Source organism: Mycteria americana, chromosome 7 (genome assembly GCF_035582795.1).
Source record: "Mycteria americana isolate JAX WOST 10 ecotype Jacksonville Zoo and Gardens chromosome 7, USCA_MyAme_1.0, whole genome shotgun sequence".
In the NCBI taxonomy this organism is placed as follows: domain Eukaryota; kingdom Metazoa; phylum Chordata; class Aves; order Ciconiiformes; family Ciconiidae; genus Mycteria; species Mycteria americana.
In genome coordinates this window covers 56,673,844-56,688,996 of record NC_134371.1, presented here as the reverse complement: position 1 = coordinate 56,688,996, position 15,153 = coordinate 56,673,844, and the positions used below count along the sequence as shown (strand labels likewise).

At 36.4% G+C, this 15,153-nt stretch overlaps 1 protein-coding gene across 2 annotated transcripts in view; it reads left to right on the top strand.

Annotated features, from left to right (window-relative positions):
• AK5 (adenylate kinase 5) overlaps positions 1-15,153 on the top strand; it is a 99,629-nt gene that overhangs the window by 38,070 nt on the left and 46,406 nt on the right. For both annotated transcript variants that reach the window (XM_075508556.1, XM_075508557.1), the window contains exon 7: positions 12,172-12,262. In XM_075508556.1, coding sequence (XP_075364671.1) covers positions 12,172-12,262 — 91 coding nt within the window. The remainder of the gene's footprint in view (positions 1-12,171; positions 12,263-15,153) is intronic.

Here is a 15,153-nt window from a genome sequence, read left to right as displayed (position 1 = left end):
TAGAAATTAATATCACTGTACAGCTATAAGACTGAGATTATTCTGCTAAAATAATCAAGGGTTGAAACAGTCAGAAAAAAACCCATGCTAGCACTAGGCAGCAAATGGACAGGTACTTATTTGTATGCCATTTCGCAAGATGACATTGAAAACAACCGTAGTGGGAGAAACACCATGATGTAGCCTCATCCAACAGAAAAATATAGCAATGGTGAAGGACCTGCAACAATGGAGAATACTAGCCAGAAGCTACTTTAATACAGAGAAAACCCCCAGTTTCTGAAATACTTACTGTTTAGTAAAGTGTAAAGTAGTGGATTCTGCTTTAGTATATCAAAAGTTCTAATTTTTTGTGTAAATTGAAGCAATGGTCAGTTATAGAAGTTTTTATAGATAATGTATAAATACTCATTTATAATGAGTATATAACAGTATAAATACTGTTTGGCTTGCTTTTGCAATAAATTATTGATAGCTCAACAATGTATTAATACTATGGTATTAGACCCTAAGTGTTAGAGTTTCAGGTACTCCGTAATTCACTTAGCTCAAACAAACAGGTAGTGGCCAGCCAAAGGTAAAGTTATGAAATTATATTAAAAGAAAGATTGTGGAGGCTTCATTTTGATCTTTCTTGGGTTTTTTTTTTTTCATCTTTCTCCTGCAACACACACTATTGTTGCATTACATGCATTTCTTGACAACATCCCTATCCCTTCTCAGACTTCATTTCCGTAGTCAGGGTGAGCTGCTCTAGTCAGGGTCAGTGAGCTGAGTTTTCTGATTTGTACGTTTTATTTCCTTGATCAATATAGTGGCCATTTTCTGTACTACTTGTTGACAACACATCCCTTGGACATTTCTCATGCTTTTTTAATAAATCTATTATATTATTTAGTGCTTCCCTAAAATTATCCTTCATTTAATAGCCTCTGGGTAGAAATATTGTCAAAAGCTTTTGAAAAGTTAAATAAATTATGTCAATCAGTTCCACTTCATCCACTTTTTTGTTATGATATTTAAAAAATGCTTTCAGCCTACATAATCACATGGGATTTTGTCCTACATTTGTTTCCCAAAAATACATGCTAGATGCAAGAATGTCATATTCTGTGATGACTAAAGCAATAGTTTCTGTCAGTATCTCCTTAGCTTGCCAGCTTTCATTTATAAATCAAATAGTCTCCTTTGTGCTCTGAAACAACATGCTCCAATAATTTAGACAGCTAAACAGAACTTTCTGGTACAGAAATCAAAATAGCAGTGCACTCACTTCTTGCTGCAGGAAACAAATTCATGTCCTTCCTGAGGCAGCACAATTGGAAATTGGTTTTATGAGCCCATCCTGAACTCAAACTGACATTTGCTGAATATTATTGTAAGTTTGGTATGAGTCATGCTTCTAGAGATAAATAATTTATTTCATCGAAATTTAGCACTCTTCAGCTCCAGATGACCAAGGGAGGGCTTATAATCAAGGAATTTATTTAAATTATTTAAATACACAGGATTATTTAAATTATTTATTTAAATAAACAGGAACTGTGTATTTAAGGAACTTATTTAAATACACAGGAACTGTTTAGCTGGGACGTAAAATTTATTTTTGTCTTCCAAGGAAAATAGAAAAGCTAATAGTTTTCAAATGTTCTAGTTCTTATAGTCTGAAATTCCATTTCAAATAACTACAACTATTGCAGATGAAACGATCTATATTGCTAAGGTCTTAGACACCTACAAATGTCTCATTATTTCCTGAATTAAATGCAGATTTTGCATATAAAAACCCCACAGCAGCTAGCGTTTAAGCCTATGGTATACGCTGTGCTTGTTCTTGCATCTGAGTCATTAGTTCTCGTGTTTTATTAACTAATTAAATTTGCAGTTGAAATTAGCGCAGGACTTTTCTTGTTAGCTTTCAGTTGGTAGCATTATTCCTTAGAAAACTGTGATGATACATAGGCAAAAATCATTATTTTTGGTAATAGTTGTTATGACATCATCTAACGGTAAAAGACCAGCCTACAGTATTTTAGTATTTTTCATTCAGAATCTCCGCCACAAAAGCCAACAGGAGAAATGCTATTGATCTTGAAAGGGAAATACTTGGTGTATTTGGCAGCAGCATCAATGCTTTTCATTGAAGCAAAGTGCAAACTATCACTGGAAGAAAATAGTATCTTTAGGAAGAAATATCCTTTATTTCTGAGTCTTCCTAAAATTTGTTTTTGTTGCCTTATTTGAATTACAGTTGTTGCTTGTATGGACCTTTTCTGGGAAACCAGTGTTGCTATATATTTATTTGGGGTGCCTGTCTGCAATCTGTACGCGCTGTGGGAGCTGATGCTAGAAAACGATTTGGTTTTGTTTTAAACAAAAGGGACAGTGACACGGGAGCTCCAGGAGCACTACAGACAGGGGAAAACATACATTTTTTTTAAACTTCATTCAGGAAAAATCTCTCTACACACAAACATATTGGTTAACGTCTTGTAGCTTTAGGGTTTGTTCCCTCTGAGAAGTACTGTTGCACTCAATATTATAAATTAAAGGTATCGAGGAAAGCATTTATTTGAACATATTAGTAATCAGAGATATTCCACTGAACTGGGCACTCTGGGAATGGGAACATTCCTGTACTCGTCTCATGTGGTACTGGAGGAAATAGGGGAATTATGCTGTAGCAACTGGTCCTTAACTAGTTTCCCAAAGAGTCTCCCAAAGAGTCTCTTGGTTTATATGAAATAGGGTGAGCTCCCAGGAACTTCTGAAGAACAAGGACACATCCAAGCCCCATCAGAAATCTTCCTAGATAAAGATGGAAGAAAAACTACTGGAGGGCAAGCATTATTGCTGTGGAATGAAAAAACAAGATCTTCCTGTAATGTCACTGAGCTGTATATAGCAAACTGACAGCTACAGCTGTTATTGACTGAGCTTCATGCAACTTGTTTGTACTGCTCTGCCCTTTGTCTAGGTTTCAAAATACCGAATTTTACATTAATGCTTCATAATTTGCAGCATCACTGTGAGCTCCAGTAATGTAAGAGGAAAGAAAGGATATTGCAAGCTAAGATACAGAGGGCTGTTAAAGCTGTATGAGGATTTGAACAGCATCCAATCATACCTGACTCTGTAATCAATAATGTCTTTCCCCTTCCTTTAGGGTTAGGTGCATTAACGTAAAAATCAAACAATTTATTCTAGACCCAGTAGAGGTGAGAATAAGATGATCTCTCCCTCAGGCTGAATGTTTTCCTGGGTTCTACAGGAACAGAGTAACAAATAAATCATGGAGCATCTCTTAACTCAGACTGTAATTCAGTTTTCCATTCAAGCTCTTCAGTAGTGATCTGTCTTGATGCCTGACACCACTGTTCTGTTTCTTTGTAATATCATTTGCCTCTTTAAAGGCAATTTCCTTTAAAAAGTAAACGCATAGTGAAAATTACTCCAACAGTGGAATGTATATTTTTTAAAATAAGAAAAAGTGTTTGTGCTTTCAAGGTAGAAAAGGTCTCTATATGTGCATGTGCTAAAGCATCTCTTTAATTAATCTTCAAAAGTAATTAATATAGTTGACTTTGCTATAGGAACTGCTGGACAGATGTAACACATGTCAAGGTGCAAGTTTTCAATCATTTGCAAAGTGAATATGCATAGAGAAATTATATGTAGAGATGTTGGCTGTATTTATAGCTTGAAAAGTTACTTCTAGAAGTCAACAAGTCAGATAACCCAGAACAAACACATGCAAATCATGTCCCTTAAATACTACATGAACTAATGCATATGCTGCCTAATTCAGTTCTGATTCCTGATGACAACTTCAAAGAGAAATAGAATATTTATTGTAGGGGTCATAGTAGCATAGAGGAATGGCTGAAACATTTTGAATTGTTTATTACCGACCGTGTTAAACTGACTTCAGCTTAAAAAAGTTAAAGAGGTACAAATATAGTGGAGGACAATTCCTATTGGAAGCTCAGAGCCCCTCTGAGGAAATGGAAAACATGATGCGAAAACTATTTCAGAAATAAAACACCAATATATTTGCTCTCCACATAACAGTCACCAACCATCCAGATGAATATCCTTATTGGGAAAAAAATTAACCAGCCAGTGCTCTTAAACATCTGCTCAGACAGAAAGGCTTTGCATCTTAGTGTTACGAAAAGTATGTATGTTCCAAAACCACTCTGTGGCACCACTCCCTGCGTCCATCAGCTTCCCTACCAAACAAGTAATTGCTTTCCCCTCAGTTCATTAATTTTCTACCTACCATGCCACCAAATTATTGATTTCTCCCCTCACCCCCAATCAAATCTAGCTCTCCTTCAATTTGCCCATTTTCTGCTCTACAAGGGCCCATAATTGCATGGTGTCTTTCCTATCAACTCTCGCCACCACATTGCCTGAGGCGCTCATTTTTAACAGCTGAAAACTGATATAAGTCAGGGTGTTGCTCAACATGATCACAGCATAAAGACAGGACTTCTCCCTCTTTCTGCCTATCAAAAGCTATTACTCCACATAAACCTACAAAGACAGGCTATTACTTCTGCTTACTGTTAATTGTTTCTTCAGATAAGACATACCATTTACTTGGTGTCATACTGTTCCATATTACAAGTATGGATGCTGGCTTAACAGAGTTTTACTGTGAAGGGAATTAAACTGTCAGAACATCTCCACACTTGTGTGCCATGGCACTAAGTTCTTGAGTTTAGCAGGAAATAACGGAAAATCACTTTAAGAACAAAAAAACCCAAAGCCTCTCTCTTGTAGTAATTGCATTGTTTATATACTGCCAAATTAATAGAAAAGGGAGATGATTAGCAATTGAACTACAAGTGTCCCAAGATATCCTCTTTTGTACTAATGTGGGAATAGGCCAGAATCTGACAGAATTTTTGCATTTCATCTCAGCTATAACAAAATCCCTAAATCTATTCAGGGTCCATCTCTGTTTCTAGAGGAGCAGAGCAGGTTTGGGTGCATGGGTGTGCATGTTTGTATTTTCACATTTTGTGGTATAAGGCAGTTAAATTAGCTGATAATTTCCATAATAACTGTGTATTTACTCTTTTTGAGGGTCATTTCAATTCTCACTAATGTTACTGGAAGATGTTATTTGAATTTGATGATTTAATTTTATTTTTTTCTTACCATACTAGATTCTGTCTATGCACCTAATGTGTTCAAAAATTACATAGCTAGTGGCTTCAAATTGCACCTATTTTGAGTAAATTAGTTTGGGATATACAAAAGCTAGCAGCAGCCCCTACAGAACCGTCAGCTCCACTCAGGGCTGGTAAGCGTTCACCCTCATGCTTGTTTACAAGTAGCTCTCATAGCAATAGACACTCAGATGACAAATGGAACTTGAGAAACTCTAATGATAGAAGTATGGAGAATCTGCAGTGATTTATGAATCCCCTGTGGAACTCCTGTGGTAAAAAATAAGGTGTTAAATGGTTTATTTTAGATAACCCAGAGTATTCCTTAGGATTTTAATAATAGTGATAAAATCTCCAATTCAGTTTCTTTTCTAGATTTCTGTCTGATACCAATTTATGGCCTCTGCTAATTGCATAATTTTTTATAAATCACTGGTGAGCTCTAGTGTAATTTCAGTTGTAGTTTTTCTTCTGTATGTGATACAATATCGTATAAAAAATTAATCTGAGATTTCAGAGTATTTAATATATAAGATAGAAAATATTAGAACTAGAGAATGGATTACAGAGAAACATCTCTCCCCTATGTCCCCTCCCCCCATTTTGTGGTGTTTTGGAGTTTTTTTTGTTTGTGTTTTTTTTTTTTAAAAGAGTATCATTAAAAGTACTTTATAATAGGGAAATGTTCCCTGAGCTCCCAGTCTGCACATTCCAGCTTCATTCCTCAGTTCCTCTGCTTATTATTTTTCCTATACAAGGCTTCAACTCTTTTTTCCTGTCCTCCTTTCCCAATGGTTTTTATCCTACCTTATATATTTTTCCTCACATATTTCTTACTTTTTTCCCATGTTGCTGATTTTTTTTTTCTTTTGCTTTTTCCACAGTTCTCTAGAAGTAACTACACAAGTCAATTAGCTTATAATTATTATGAGAAGCAAAGTAGGGGTGGAATAACAATAACAAAGGGATTTCTGTGTGGGTGTCCGAAAATCATAAAGCAGCACCCACACACTCAAGTGTGTGTCTCACTTCACCTTTTAGTACTTCCCAGGGTAAAATAAAACTAGTTCTCATTTGTTTTCACTCCTTCAGGAGCAAACCCCTGCCTAAACCAGTCTGAATAAAAATAGTGAGTTGTTCTTGTCATAATTGTAGCCACTTCCACCTGAAAAGCATTATAACTTGCTCAGTCTTAGGAATCTCTTTATGTTACTAGCTAAAGACTGTCACCTTTTCAACCAAAAAAATATCAACATTTCAAAGACAGTGGTACAATCTGACTTCTAAACTAGGTATCTCTCTTAAAAGCATGGGATAACTGTGATACAAGAAGCCATTTTCTCTTTTTTGTGGCTTACCCTCCTTTTTTTTTTTTTATTTAAAAAGAAATCATTCCCCCACTGCAGTTGATAATATATGGATGGTTTGTCCACTTGCTAAGCAATGATTATGTTTCACTTCCACATATAACTGGTTAATGGATTATAAAGCCAGAAGTGACAGCTATGGCTATGTAGAACAATTTTTAGACTGCAGACTTTTCTGAATTAATTCCTATCTGAATTTGAATGTATTACTATTTTTCTTTTTAGGAACAATCTTTAAAATTTTCAAATCTTGGGGAATCCATTGCCAATTATGATTAATTAAGCAATAAAGAAACTGGCATCAGAATAAATTTTGCTGCTTGCTTCAATTCTGAATTTGTCTCACTTGCTCTTCATCCTTGCATCTTACAATTTTGTCTGCTGGGTGTAATAACTTCTTCTAAAATTTCTCTTTCCCATGGAAAGGTACAGGAAACATTCTTTTTTCAGTCTTCTCTGATCTCAGCCCTAATTCTTCCCTTATTAGACAGGGTAGTCAAGTAATCATTCTCATAGCCCATCTGGAAGTCCCTCCAGTTTATCAGCTGTGGATACTAGCACTGCACAGAGCATCCAGGAGCCATCACTCCTGTGCCAAACACCACAGTGTTATGTTGTCACTTGGCTTACATTCAGCATTCCCGTTCATACATCTAATTAGACCCTCTGACTAAGCAGCACAACCCAACTCCTGTTCAGTGTTCACTATAAATCCCCCTTCAGAAGTTGCTTTGTCTGAGAAAAAAAAAATCCCCTATCCTATTTATATGACTGGAGGTCTGATGGCCTGTTTTCCACAGCCAAAGATCAAACACCACAGAAAGGTCCATACCTGAGGACGTGACTTAAAAGAACAACTCAAAACAACTCTGTTGGGCTTTTTTCCTGACCAGCATTGACTTCAATGGTCAGGGGCTTAGCGCTCTGTACTCACTCCTGCTCTTGAAGACCACTGACAAATAACTTCCCACTGAGGCAAGACGAAGAGGTCAAAAGAGCACGTATGAATACCATCTTGCTTGCAGCAAGTGGGTCTGATAATCAGATCACCTGTACCTTTAAACGTACAATATTTTGGGCATTTCTTCAAGTGACATGTTTCAGTGACTGAGAAAACACTCAGACATCTATGAATTGCAGTTATTATTGGAGTCTTTGCCTGTAAAGAGAGTAAATAGAGCATTCATCATCCAATTCCTGTAATCCTATTTGATTTTCAGGTGTATGGGAATAATGCCATAGAGCAATTAGCTCAATGTTGTTATTTTAATTTGGACATGGCTCGTTTTCTTTTCATTGATATCTGTTATGTTCTAAAATAGAGGACATTTTCATCTACCGTTGCAAATGCTATTTAACTACACCTATTTGCTTGGGGGGTTTTTTATGCTTTCTCCATTTCTAACTTTATTTCAAAGTGCACAAACAAGAATTCCCTGCGAGTCTGCTGCAATCAGATTTTCTAGTTTTCATGTACTCCAATTTGAAAGGCTATTACGATCTCCCCCTGTTTTGGGGCCGTCATTTTGGAAAAACCACCTGCAAAGACCAACAGTGTCACTGAGGGTGAATCAGTCCGTAGGGGGCAGTGCCAGGTTGAATGACTTCACCCTCACCCAGAATTCTAGTTAACTGCAATTTCCTTGGTGTTTGCCCCTGATAGACGTGAGGAAAGAGCTGTGCACTTTTTTCTTAACTAATACGCGGTACTACCAAACCTCCATTTATTATCATTGACCAGTGAGATCTACAATGTTCAATAACTTGGACAATTTTTCTGTGAAGCTCCTTCTGTTGGCTAGGATTTGTTGGGTGCTTGTTTAGAAACACTAATCATTTTCTCTCTGAGAGCAGCAAGTACAACCTGCTTTCCCTAGAACAATTATTTACAACGCAGAAGATCTAGAAAATATTTTCCATCATTTTTATATATAACACTGTGCCAGCATCAAATCCGCCAATTCAACAATGTTCATGTGAAACTGGGATAAACTTTCCAGAAAATTCATCATTATGACGGCCATCATTAAAAAAAAAAAAAAAAATTCAATATATACTGAGGTACATGACATACATCACTTCTACGAGTCATTTCTTTACTAAGTCATAATGTCAGAGCAAAGCAAAACTATCTGAAACTCAACTAAAAGGAAACCTTGGAGACTTCAGAGATCTGTTCTTGTTCCTTCTTTAATCCTTGGGATGTGTTCCCCTGAACCAGGTGGGAGCAGAACAGTGTGTGGTGTAACTACAGCGTGTGGGTGTGGTAAACTCACATCCTCCCAAGTGATGCTGTATTACCTCTTCCTCCCACAGAAACACCATTATTGAACTGACTGAGGAGAGAAAAGGTAGAAAAAGCCTCTCGTACTTTCCTTTGTCACAGGGAGATAAATCTTGGAAGCAGGACCACTCATAGAAGTGATGTGGAGATTGCTGCCCCGCAACTTCCACATGTATGTGTTGGGCAGGGGAAGAACTTTACTAGATTCTTACCAAGCATAGCCCCCAAATGTACTTCAGAAAGGTTTGTGAAACCTTTCTTGGCTCAGACATTTAGGCTGGTTTCTTAAAGAAATGTGATTCTTTTGTCCCCTAAGGTCCTTCCTCATCTCTTCCTGCCCCAACAAAACAGAGATAGCCCATTAGATAGCCCAAGTACAAAAAGCCCATTAGTGCCTCATTGAGGGAAACACTGTGGAGTGAGTTCAGACCTCAAACCCCACTGACCTCTCAGGGTAGAGGTACTTTGCTTCTTCCTGCATCACTGGTAAAGATTATATCAATTCAGATAACAGTACAGTTAATGTGTCTTGTGTATTGCAAATGCTTTCAGTGGCTTGTTTAATAAAATTATATTTCTGTAATTATAGTCAAGGCCTATGTTTTAAACTGAGCCATCCATAAAGATACCAGTAGATAATTTAGTTGCAAAGAGCTATATTTTGAAGGAAGTAGGGATTTGTTTTCAGTAGGGAAAGCAACCTATTGATTTAGACATGTTCTGCTAAAAATACAAGTTTTACTGCTGTTTGTTATTTGTGAATAGGGTTGTTTGAGTACCTTTTATGTTTTATTCAAGCCTCCAATAATTATCAAAGGATTTAATTTTAAAATGTTCAGCAATTCAATGAAGTACAGAACTCACACGGTTACTTAGTTTCTTTCAAAAATGTTTTCTCTGTGAAAGCTACCTTGCCTTCCTGTGGCTCAGGGTATTACAATTCTCATTTTGTGAGGGGAAAACTGAGTCTATGTGCAAGCTTCAAATAATTGGTTTTCTTTGGGTGACAATATAGGCTTTTATTACAAAGCCCAGATTTTTCACAGTACTGAAGCACAGCTGGTGTTCTTTGAATGGGGGAAGTTGATGTTTCAAATTCTTGGAACCTTCAGAACGTTTTCAGATTGATCATGTGTTTTTTCATGGTAAAGTGGATTATTCAGAGGAATGCCACTAATGAGAAAGTAAGCCTGTCATCTCTCCAAGTATGGTGTGACCTACACAGTAATGATCAGACACAACCTGATTACAATTTACTGGTTTTTATGTGTACACATACCCACAAACATCACATTATATGTCTCCCCTAGCATATCTAATGAAACACGTACATTTTTTGCTGAGAAACAACAGAAACAAAGTATATCCCCACACTTCCTCGGAGACAGACCAGTGCAGAAGAATTCACAGAGATCAATACTCTTGTCTTATGAACAAGGAAATTCCAAAGCTTCTCTTTGTGCATGGATAATAAATTGTCCAACAGTAGCCCTACAGCTTCATTTAAGACCTATTCTTCCACAAGCCTCGGTTTTGACACAAGTTAAGATGTAATCCTTCTAATAGGTAAAACACAAATTTCTGCTTTATAAATAAAAAATAATGGTTTGAGTTTTGATTAACACTGAATGGCAAAAGAACTCCTCAAAAATAGATAAACGTCTGCCCAGACAGATGGACAATTGTGCTGCATCACAGGATGAACTTCTGAGTGGTCCTCAGGGTCAGAGACAGAAACTCCATTTCAAGAACCAGTCAGAAAACTCCATGTATTGATAATTATAGTAGGCTCATCTATCATGGAAATGAACTCCAGGGCTGAGCTAAGCATAAAGCTAAATATTAAGACCTTAAAGATTTAAATCGGGACTAATACCAATTAAGATTTGAGCACTCAGACAGGTGTTGAGAGTTAAGCTTGTTGGCAGCAAACTTTCTACAATGGTTGCCATTCTCTATTATACTCCAGCCTCCCACAAGCTTCCATTTTCTTTCGTTCACACAGACACAGTTTGTAGAATAATTCTTTGTCTCTTTGATGTCCTTTCCCTATTTTTGAACTATTTCTGACATCTGCCACTCTAAATAATTATTCTTGGCTGATACTTGCCTCTGAGTTTACCTTGAGGCGCTGATGGAAAATTCCGTAAGAAAGCAAATTTCATTACCAGTGACAGAACAGCTTAAGTAATATAGATAATACATAAGTCATCATAAGGCCTAATGAAAAGAGTGATACTGATTTTGCAATGGTGGGTGTTAGACAAGCAATTCAGTATCTCTCTAAAATTAACTCATTATCATACTGTATTCTGAGACTGATATTTGGAAAACAACTTCATCTCTAAATGTTAGCTTCTGCAGCAAAGTTCCTAGTAGGGTTTCAACTTCTCTCTCCAAGGATTTTCCTGCCTATTATTTTTACCATGAGACAGGCAGGTATTGGTGAGATGTCTGAAAAGGTGTTCAACAGTGTTGGACTTGGAAGAAAGAGCCCACTGAAGTTCATGAGCTTGCAATCACTAGTGTAATGCTTTTTGCCCTGAGGTTCATTCTGCATCCTAAAACATATTAGACTGAAGATACAGAATGATTGAAAATAGTAACTGTAATACAGGGGGGCATGCACTGTGTGACCATTACTTGCTTGCTCCTGTAATTTGAGGTTACAGTGTTCCCCTTTTTCCATAGTAATGTACCTGGCCTCAGTTCAAGAAATAAGAAAAAAACCAGAGCAACAGTAACAAAATGTCCAATTTTTTTCCAAGGAAAGCCTCAATGAGTGATGATCTAAATGAATGAAGCTTGATAAATATTATAAGAAAAAACACAAACCCACTGTCAAGCATGTCACCTAGCCATAAAAAGAACCTGTCAGACAGAACATGTCACAAAAATTGGTTTCAGACAATTCAGAAGCTGCTGAAAATTTTTCACTTGCAAAATAAATAATGATGCTAATCTCTGAAAAGAAGTGACAATAAAGTAATCACATTTCTGGTCTCTACGCTGTCATTTTTTTCAACCATCCAATGGTTGAAAAAGTAATATGCATTACTAGTTTTACTTTCTGCTTTGAAACTTCGTTCTCTGAGAGCAAGTCAATTTTACTGTAGCTTCTGTTCCAGAGAAGCTATTAAAAATAGGCAAAATGTTTTACAAAATTAGTTTAGTTTTCAGTCAAAATTAAAATGATTCATACGTAAAGCAATGGACAGCACACAGAAAAATAGAAAGGTTCCTATCAAGAAGACTTGGGGTGAGAAGTCATTTTGCATGTTGATGTTCAGCCAAGCAGTAAGCACTGTCTGATTGCCAACTTTTTTTTTTTTTTTAATAGTTTGATGCAGACAGAGATGAAGAAGAAGTGTTCTTTGACATAAGTTCAGCAGTTGACAATAAACTATTTGCAAACAAAGAGGCTGCAGCAGGTGAGTTAATGTAAGATTTAAAGAACCACTTTTTTTATATTGCATTTGACATTGATGGGATGCCTTTTTCATGTTCCTCAAGTATGGATGTTTGTACTGTAGCAAAGTCTTGACCGACCTCAAACATTTGCACAACCAAGGGCAAAAAAAATCTCTTTACACTTGGAAACTTCATACAACCCACCTAACATCTTGTTTATCTACAAGCTCACCTTAAAATACTATGGATAGTCCACTAAACAACTATAAAATTAATACAAAAACTTTGTAAGTGGATTGATTCCAGTTGTCAGCTGTTTCAGTTCCAGATGATACCTGTGTTCACCAGAAAAACAGTCCTATGAGATTAATGATCATACTTCCTCCCTAATAATTGGTACTAATTCTGAAACTGTGTGTGAATGTGTCAGGCGTTTGGGGGTTTTATTTATTTATATGTTTGTTACTTGTGCTTACTGAGGCTTGAATGTCTTCAAAGAAAAAGCCTTTGAGGGACAAAGGACTGCAAAAGAATTGAAGCTAAAAATCAAAGCATTGAAAATCCATGACATCTGTCAGAAATATTTTGCTTGAGGGGAACAGGAAAATATTCCTTGGTAACTTCACAACTTTTTTTTTTTTTACAGATGGCATCCCTGGCTGCCTTCCAAGTAGACCATGAGGGTTATATAGGTAGATGAGGTCATAAATGTCTTGTGAAACAAAAAGAAAAAGAAAATTTAGGTGAAATATTTTCCTGTAAAATTTACTAGCTTTAATAAAAAAACAAAGAATAGATATATGTAGTAGAGAAAATAGTGTACCTGATCTCTCTTCTGTTTAAGGGAAAACTCATCTACCATAAATTGGCAGATAGGGTAGCTTCAGTTATTTGTTGTCATGAACAAAATCATCTGGGGGCTGCCAAGGAAGGAGGAATTGATGAAGCACGATGAAGTCTAGTAGTAGCAATATATCTATTATCTCTTTTTGACAAAGGGGGGATTACTTTTTTTTGCTAGCAAGACATTTGCAAAGAGCAGTGCTTCAGGCAGAAAGATTAGGTTATATTTTGAAGATTTGAAAGGGGGTTCCAAGCTAGCTACTCTACAAACCCCACCCATAAGGCTATTTTTGATAATGTTCAAAATGAGATGAAGATCAATTGTCAAGGCGGGGAGGAGGGTGTGGGGTGGGGACGTTGAGAATGATAAAAAGTGCATTAGCTAAAAAAACAGGTTTCTAGTGGTCAGCTTCAAGATAAGATGAACACAAGAATAAAGACTACTAGCTTTCTCTAAGTGGCACGCTTACCACTTTTGTGCTTAGCCTTATTCCTAGAGGCAAGAGATTGATTCCAAACCTAAAATGGCATTCCCACTGTATACTATTGTATTGATAATTACCTGTGGATTCCCTCATTAAATGAGCTAAGTACTGACTAGCAAGAAGAGGTAAGAAGTGGCATAAAGGTGCAAGCTCTGACAAACAAACTGACAAAAGCTAAACAATTTGCACAAATTCATTGTGATTCTGGATGAATTCCAGTAAGTTCCTTGAAAGTCTGATCTACTTAATAAATTCCTCACCAAAATAATTGGAGAGCTATAAGCTTTATCAGAAGCCATGCCACAATCATCTAATTGGTGCCTAACCTGAGCACCAATAATAGTAAGGAGATTTGAAGCAGGATTGCTAGAGATCCTATGAGACCAGATATTTACTTTCTAGATGTTGCAATTCCAGCATTGCCTTGATCTCACTTTTTGTCTTTTAATCTTATTAGTGATATTGCAATATATTTTGGTTCCTGGTGGCTAATGTAAACATAGTATTTCTAATATTTCCATGCTTCCACATCAATCTAATTCATAAGTTATACCTGTAAAATCCAGCTGTAATCAACCGTGTAACGATATATGCTGAAAGAAAACAACTGAATATTTTTGTAGATTAAAATACAATTTTCTCATTGTTGCCTTCTACAACATATTAAGACTGTTGCTAAGAGCAACCACCTGTCATTAAACTGAATAGTGTAAGGTTGCAATAAAATTTGTATTAGAAGCATCTTACTGAAAGCAAAATTAAAATGTAATCATGCTAATGCTAATCAGTCCTTCAGTAAATTATTTCTATTATATTCCACTTGAAATTTATCTTCTAAGCATTTGTCTTCCCCAAGTGCTTATATGAAACATGTATTAACTAAGTTACTAGACAGTGCTTCAGAGCATGTTCCATAACATAAAAAGACATTTTTATTTTATTGAGCTTAAACATGCTATTAAGAGAAGCAACATGTTTCACAGGGTAGTCTTAGATTACTTTTATGACAGTCAGTGTTGAACAGTGCAAATACCATAGTTGTTAAAATAGGAGTATGGGCATATTTGAGCCAATGAACCATATTGAATAGAATTGCTACCAGGATTTGAAATAATTAACGGATTTAAGCAAGGATTGGAAATACATTAGCTGATTTGCCAAAACACAAATGGTCCAAGGAGCAGACTTAATTAACTCACATGATGGGGTATAGCTACCTTGTAATGGGAAGTTAAATCAAGTGCAGATAAATTTAGACAGATCAGTACAATTTAGTTTCATTGTATAAATGAATTTAGTGAACTGTGAAAAAGCAATTCTTGACATTTGCATTCATGAAAACTTAAGGATGAACACACTTTCAGAGAAAGTGACATGCACCCGGACTCAGAACACTGAAACGTTTTATAGGACCAGAGGCACTTACGGCCATGGTGCCCTGGGTTCTGGGGTGCATTTCTGTGGTAGGAATCACAGATCTGCCTGTAACAGCCATACCCTCTCAGCTTTCCATGACCAATCCTGTGCAATTCAGCTTAGGAGCAACAAACAAGACATAAAATACAGCAAAATATTTAGAAGTA